This window comes from Alligator sinensis, unplaced genomic scaffold, assembly GCF_000455745.1.
Source record: "Alligator sinensis unplaced genomic scaffold, ASM45574v1 scaffold570_1, whole genome shotgun sequence".
Lineage (NCBI taxonomy): Eukaryota > Metazoa > Chordata > Crocodylia > Alligatoridae > Alligator > Alligator sinensis.
The window spans coordinates 663,442-671,723 of record NW_005841997.1 but is presented as its reverse complement, the minus strand read 5'-3'; the positions used below and the strand labels follow the sequence as shown (position 1 = coordinate 671,723).

Here is an 8,282-nt window from a genome sequence, read left to right as displayed (position 1 = left end):
TCAGCAGGAGGTTACATCTGAGCCTTAGAAGACAGACTTTAAAGACAAGCTTTAGACATGTCTTTAGAAGTCTCAGCAAGTTGTCTGTGAAACCAGGACAATTATGAAGTGTCATTGTACTTGTTAGCTGGGCTACAACAACAGACAAGAACTACTAGGCAGTAGGCACCCCGCCAACATCCTGCAAGAATTTGACACATTCTTCTTTTTTCCGCCCTCATTAGCTGCATGCAAATACATCTTCTGTGACAAATCTTTCTGCTACAGCAGGAAGGAAATGACTGCTGCCATTTCTAGGATTCCAAAATATATGTGTGTGTCTACTGGTTTCTCTGGGCTGAACTTTATAGAAGTCAGCTGCCCAACTTCCACTAACTTTCAAACCCAGCCTACACTATTAAATTTGTGGTTGGTGGGTACACAACCATGGATCAATTAAATCTCTGGCTGGACTAATTGTTCGGCTTGAAAAGTAATTCTGACCCAAAAAGGATTCCCAGTCCAAGATGGCAAGCTTTAGACGGGAAACGCTCCACTAAGCTAATTCAATTTAGACTTCTGAAGACCATTCTAAGCAAACATCAGTGATCTTGACATTTTCCTAAAATGCTTTTTATCAAGAATGCCATTCTTTGTCCACAGAAGACACGGAGTCTTTCCTCTCTCTTGCTTTTAAAATTCATCTGTGCTCTTTCCAGACTTTCTACTGTGCTGCCAAGCTAGAATTTTTCTCACTTATCTCCCATTAACTTTTGTTCTCCAGACCTCTCCCAAGGCACCATTCTCCCCACGCCTCCTGTTACATGCTGCTTACTCTACCGTGCATGCCACGTGCTACTTGCATAATATCCCCTGTGGCGCTATTTACATCATCACAAACCTCTAGAATTGATGACTAACCACAGAACGCTGCCTCTGAATCACAAAAAACTAATTGCTTTGAGAGCTATGTCATTATCAAAGTGAGTGCCTATTAATTTTTCCTCCTTGCAGGAAACTCTGGTTTATACCATGTCTTTCACACTTACTTACTAGAACTATTTAGGATTCAAATCATTTGACTCAACAGCACTGATATATGATCTATTTGAGGAAATTATTCAGCCTGCAAACACTGCATTTGAATACTCACCACAGCAATAACAGGAATGAGCACTCCAAGATTCCCTGCACTACTGGAAGCCTGAAAAAGAAGAGAAGTTGTAAATGGTATGAAACCATCACTAACAAAATCATTTTAAATACTGTATACTAAAAAACTTACTTCTAGTGACAAACATAGCTACTGCACACAAATGGAAAGAAAGATATAGAGCAGGCTACACCCCTGAACCTGCAATTAGATCTGCATGGGCAGACTCCTTGGTGACCTGTGAAGTGCACAAATGGAATCAACAGGTCTATGTGCAGGTACAGGATCTGTCTAACAAAATCCCATGAAACCAGCCCATGTGTATCCAGTAGCAGGATCAAGGTCTAGGACTCTAGAATATGCACCATTTACTCCCTCAGCTCCTTAAGTGGTTGAGCAGAGAGGCCTTCTTCCACAGACACAGTACCATATATTTTTGCAAGTAAATATATTATGCTTTAGCTCAGGAGAACAAGGCATCCAATGACGGTCTCTATTTAGGAACATCTAGTAACCGAAAAGGTTTTATACCATAGTAAGTGCCCAAAGCTAACTGTCAAACCTCTCTCAGAAGGTCAATTTTTACTTCTGAACTGAAGCCAAGATCATGAATCCGTAATGGACAAAAAATTTAAGGGACTTATTCCATCAGAAAACACTGCTCATCCCAATTGATTTCCGTTAAGCATTATTCAAATCAAAGCGTCTTTTTCCACATGTCTGAATTTATTTTTACATGATATACAAGATAATCGTGGCCATTTCTGGGCTGGATATGCTGTTAAAGATTATAATGTATTCATGACTCACCATAAAGAGTTTCTTGCTCCAAGATGAGCTTAATACAGAACAATCCAGTCACCACACATAAGCAAAGACCTTAGAAAGTGTACCTCCCATTCCCACACAGCCTCTGAGGTGGAGGGAGAATTAATTCTGTGCTTGCGAGGAAGGGCGGTGGAGAAATGGCGCTAGGATCAAGTTAATGGGTACAAGGAAAGGATAACAGAGTTTCACCAAATGAAGCAGATTACAAAGGAAGGACTGTTTGGCTCTAGAGCCATTACCAGATAACTCCTGCATGCGTTGTGCTAAAATCTTTCATGTAAAGACAATTTACAGGAATTGTCAATAATGGCTTTAGGCACAGGCATACATAGGATACATGTGAACACAGTGAATGGAAGCAAATTTTACTTTTAAAAGACAGAAACCAGTTTTTGCAGGGTTCAACAATCTGTTAAACAACCAGTTAATTCTGAAATTAAGCAAAAAGAACAAAAAGCAGAAGTGGTTTAGGCCTGTTGGAAAGCAAGGACAAAAAAATGTTAAAGCCTGGTTAGAGGAAGGGAGGAGTTTCAGCAACACAGTTTGGACCCATGCATGCACAGGACCTATTTTAGTTTAAATTATCTGGAATATATTAAATCAAGAATAGAAAGTCAGTGTCTTGAAATGCCATATGCTTCATTTAAGGCAAATACAAGCCAGCCATACAAATGCTCTCTATGTAATACAGACCGTTTTTATGGCTGGTCTGCCATTTTATGGTACTTTAAATTGGATGCATGTGTAGCACCCTGGCCATTTACACCACGATTTAACATATTAATTGTGGCATAAATGTAATGTGCAGAGGGGCCTAAAATAAACTGAATTCTTCTTGGGAAAGCTGACTCAGTATCTGTTATTAGGCACCCTTTTCCTTATGAAAAAGTAATCCAGCAGCTCTACTGACTTGGTCAGTGACATAAAAGGCATTTACTTGTTGCAAATGCACAGTTTATCTTCAAAGCAAACAGATCCCATTCATTTCAAAGTGGTTTGCCAAGAGAGTTCACCAGTCCCATAAAAGGATAAGAAAAGAACTTTGCACTATTAAAACACGGTATGTTCAGGAAGGGAGAAGGTTGTGTTGGGAGTTTAGGGACAGAAAACAACTTTATTACTCTACTGATAGCAAAGCTTTAAGAAAAAAATTTAGCACCAAGTGTCACACTGAATGGAATATATACATATACACAAATCTGGGAAAAGAAATTCCATTTCTCAATCCTTTTCTTCTTCTATTTAAAAGGAAAAATACAAAGCCATTCCATAACTGGGATATTCTTGGAGGGGCTGGAATGGCCATGTTTATGACAAACGGTGAAGAGTTTGTTATTTTTCCACATGTAAAATTCTCAGTTTACTCTGCTCCTCGAGAACGAGGACTACATTCTATTGTCTGTTACTTCCCCTTTGGGTTTTCTCCTGCCACCAAGAGTAGAGGTGTTGCAACTGAATTCATGGCCCAATCAATTTCTCAACGTGTAATGTATTTATATATATTCCCAAGGATATGAGGAGATAAAAGTACTCTTTGGTCCATATTTCATTCTCAGAGAAACATGTTAGCACTGTACCCTGAATATTTTAGTAAACAGCACCTAGCTGCCATATCAATCAATCATTAATATATCAGTAAGTGCCTGATCCTGAGTGCTGTCAGTTTAATTTTAGCGGGAGCTACTCATGCTCTGCAGCTCAAGATCAGCTTATACAAGTGATCTAAGTTGTATTGACCTCACCTGTGGAAGTCTCTCCTGTAAATACTTGAAGTGGTTGTAAAACAATAAGGAAAGAAATCTTGTTATGGTAGGTTATTCAAACAAAAGTGAGATTTACAAAAATTATTTGAAAAACCTCTAAGAACTCCTGAAATTCAAAAACAAAAGCTTATAGATTTTGGTCAACCATTGGACTGACTTATTTAAGTCCCACAACCCTTTCATATCATAACACAAATTATTTCCATTATAACCCAATCATTTATATTCCCTGCATACCAAGAACTCACTGAAAGAAACTGAAGTTCTAGATCCATAAACACAGAACTGACTCTGGATCTTGTGTTATGACTGGCTACAGGTGAACACAACGTCAAATAGATCAGCAAATAGCAGAACTAATCAAACAACTCTATGGTTTCTACTTATTATCAGGAAAAGTGAAGTGTTTCAAGGTGCAAAGCTGCCTGACTGGCCTTCAAGGAAGGGAATGTTGTAAAATATTGCAACTGGGAGAACCCCTTAACTTTCCACAGGACACACATTTGGACAACTGCATTTTGTGTACACATTTCCAAACAAAAATGACAAAGATGTTTTTAATAATTGGTAGACTACAGTATGTAGAAATTCAGGGATTGGGATATAGTAACATAGGAAAGAAACACAAATAAATGAAGGCTTAAGGCTTTTAGGACTTGGGAACAAAAGCAAAATGTGGTTCCAAGTGATAACATGGATGTAGAGTGCACAGAAGCCAAGGTTAACAACTTGTTTACGAATACGTTTTAGAGGAAGGGAGGAATTGTGGGAAAGAATTTTGGGAGAGGAAAGGGAGTACTTGTGCAGGAAATGTACAAAACCCTCCGAGGACACAACAACAAAAAACTGATATGAAGAAAATTGAATGAAAGAAGTCACAGCACAAGAAAAGGTTGAAGAATTACAAATGAGCAAACAGCCTGTATGAATAAAAGATAGGTTTCTACTATGCAAGTGTATCATCTACTGTTAAAACACTCAACAATTAGCTAAGGGAATCCATTCTCAGACCTTTATATTTAAAGATTAGTTTATATTTTACAGGCAGCTGACTGAAAATACTGGGAAGGTCTTTATAGATAGAGCTACTGAGACTTACTTAAGGGGCAACTTTAAACTGATTTAAATAAACCATGACCCCCTCCCCCCGCAAAAAAAATCAGTGCAGGCAGTCCAACTGCAGTTTACTGCAAGCTTGTTTCAGTTTTGCAAACATCAGTTAGGCTAAACTTAAACCTGTTCCTAAATAAGCCACTCTTGCATGGGCAGAGAAGCTCCACACAGGGCTCTGTAGTAGTTTAACAAAAGCAGTGTTAGTTTCTGTGTTGATCTCTACATGCAATAGATCTTATTTGGAAGCTGAAGAGCCACGATCAAACATCAGTATTAGCTTCTTATTTCAGTGAGCTGTAAAGGATTATTGTAAACCACTGGGAAGGAACGTGGTAAGTCCAAAAGCAAAGCAAGCCAACTACGATCCTCCACCCTGCTTCTGTCAGTTACCTTGCCCAATTCTCCAGTATTCTCTCACTTTTCTGTGCGTCACCTTGTGCTTCCACAAACTTAAGATCAGCAGGGATTCAGATTTTCCATTCTACATAGAAAAATGTGGTAAAACCCAGATTTTCTCTTTTTAAAAGAGAAAAACCATGGGAAATGGCAGGGGACACCATGCATGTGCATGCATACATATACACACAGCTATCAGGCAGCATGAGAGCAGCTCCCTGCAGGTAAGTTGGGGGAGAGGTAGGGGAGAAAGAGGATTGAGGCCGCCATAGGGAGGGAGGGAGGAAGGAAGGTAGAGGAGGGAGGGAGACAGGGCTGGGGCTGCTGCCCAGCTCAAACAGTGTTTGGGGCTTGGGGCCCAGGACCATGTGTGGCTGCAAGGTCCAGGAGGGGAGCGAGATGGAGAAGCAGCTGGCTCATCCAGAGCGGCAGCAGGGGGGCTGGCTCCCCGCTACTGCATGCACTACTGGGGGGAATGGGGGCACATGCCTCTGAGATGTGCACAGGTCAGGGGCAGATGCGGGCTGCCCACTGCGGGTTCAGGGATCCCTGCCCTGCTGCCATGCCCCCAGGGCCTCCACGGCCTAGCAGGCAGGACTTGGCATGGCAGGGCAGAGTGGGGTGGCTCAGTGCTGCTACCAGGAGCCCCACACCGCCACGGTGAGGTGCCTCCTGCCTGTCCGGCAGCAGCAGGGAGCACAACTCTGCACTGCCACCCCTGCTGCTGCCAGGTGGGCAGGGGACACCTCACCATGGCAGTGAGAGAATCCCAGTAACATCACTGAGCTTCTCTGCCCTGCTGTGCCAGGTCCCACCTGCTGGGCCACAGAGGTCCCCGGGGTTAGGGCATTAGGGTGAGGCGCCTTGAGCCCAGAGCCACCAGCCTGCATCGCCCACCCCCACAGGCTCTGCTCAAGCGGTGTGGCTTTTGGGGAGGGGGAGCCAGGCTCCACGCTCTGGTCCACTGCAGCAGCTGCTGCCTCCCACAGGTGGCAGCCAGGGCTTGGGAGCTGCTGGGGGATACAGGGGGGCTGCTGACCTGGGTCCCTGGCCCCATATCCAGGGCAGCTGGGGACTCCTTCTGGCAGGGCTGTGGGTGGGGAGTGAGGAGCAACAGCAGGGCTGGAGGGGCAATGGCATGGGCAGGGCACCAGTATATCAGAGCTGCTCAACACCACAAAGCCAGGGGCGTGGGGGACAGCTGAAGCTGGACCTGCATCCTGGTGAGCAAAATGGGTAGAGGGAGTTCTGGTTTTCCAGAGCTCACTGGCTAAGTTCACAGATGACATCAAGTCATGGGGAAGCGTGGTCATACTTAAAAATAAGCTGCAGATACAGGTGGACTTAGACAGGCTGGCAATTTGGATGGATCGGAACAGATAAAAGTTCAACATTGAGAAGCATAAAGTTCTCCATCTGGGAACGAACAACCCCCAACATACCTACAGGCTTGATGTTGCCAAACTTGACTAGCACCACGACTGAAAGGGACCTAGTGGTAATAATAGACCATGGTATGAACATGCGTCGTCAGTGCGATGCTGCAGCCAGCAGGGCAAATAATACTTCGACATGCATCAATCAATGCATCTCAAGCAAAACCAAGGAAGAGATTCTTCCACTTTACTCAGCATTGGTGAGTTTGCAGCTGGAGTACTGCATCCAGTTCTCCATGCCACACTTCAACAAGGACATGAAAAAGCTTGAGAGAGTCCAGAGAAGAGCCACCCGTATGATCAGAGACTTGCAAGGCAAGCTATACGAGGGAAGGCTGAGGGACTTGGGTCTAGTCAGCCTAAAAAAGGTAAGGCTGAGAGGGGACTTGGTAGCAGCTTACTGCTATATCAGGGGACTACATCAAGGGCTTGTTGAACAACTGTTCACCAGGGCACCCTTGGGGAAAACCAGGAGTAATGGCCACAAACTCCTGGAAAACCATTTCAGGCTTAAAACTAGGAAAACTTCTTCACAGTCATGGTGTCCAGACTGTGGAATAAACTCCCTCCAGAGGTGGTGCAATCACCTACCCTGGAAATCTTCCAGAGGAGACTGGATAATCACCTCGCTGGGGTCACCTGACCCCAGCTGTCTTTCCTGCCTCGTGCAGGGGGGCTGGACCTGATGATCTTGTGAGGTCCCTTCCAGACCCTAACAAACTATGAATCTATGATAAAAAAATCCAAAAATCAAATGCCAAAAATTATAGGTATGTAGAATGTATTTTATTATACTGATGGAGGCACTGGTAGGCTTCCAAATTGCTTTAAACTTGTAAATATATCAATAAAACATTGTGTTCAACTGATACCTACGTATGTATAGTGGTATTTCATTTTAATCACAGAAAAACATGGATTTGGGGGGGTTTTTTTACCAGAGATTTGGTGATTTTTATAAGAGAAGTTGTGATTTTTAAATCAGAGAAAACCAGGATCCCTGCTAATCAGAAATGCCAATTTGCTTTCTTTATGATATGAGCAGAAAGGACAGCATACTGGCAAGGATCTCAAAGCTGCAGAATAACTGCACCAATTTCCAGAAATCATCATATATGGCATCTCTAAGGACTGTGTTATGGAGTGCTGAAATGCACACACTATACCCCAAAAGGACTTAAATGTATCCGACTTTAGTGTGGTGTTGGCCAGATGCCCAGGTCTTGGGTAGGTTACAAGCACACACCCCAGGCTGCATTATCGTTAAACACATTAAATCCTTCCAAGGTAGCGTACGAGGAACAGGCACGCCATACTTCACTGCAACACTGCCTAAAGCAATCCCTGGACAGCACAGACATGTCCATGCAGATGGAGAATCCATACAGACAGCATTTGTATGGTATATTAGAGCTGCACAACTCTGCTGCGTAGCTCTCCAGCCAATAATATATGAGACTGTTATGAAAGCTGATCAAAGTGCAATCTAACACTCTCAATACTTGCTTAGTCATCTGCACAGATCTGACTACAGTTGTCATTTGCACCAGGCTGTTTATTCTACACAATCTATTTTAAGCTTAATTGCATAGGTCTGCATTGACTCAGATCTTT

At 43.1% G+C, this 8,282-nt stretch overlaps 1 protein-coding gene across 2 annotated transcripts in view; it reads right to left on the bottom strand.

Annotated features, from left to right (window-relative positions):
• PI4KA (phosphatidylinositol 4-kinase alpha) overlaps nt 1–8,282 on the bottom strand; it is an 82,043-nt gene that overhangs the window by 48,462 nt on the left and 25,299 nt on the right. For both annotated transcript variants that reach the window (XM_006021519.3, XM_014518929.2), the window contains exon 18: nt 1,133–1,183. In XM_006021519.3, the coding sequence (XP_006021581.1) occupies nt 1,133–1,183 (51 nt within the window). The remainder of the gene's footprint in view (nt 1–1,132; nt 1,184–8,282) is intronic.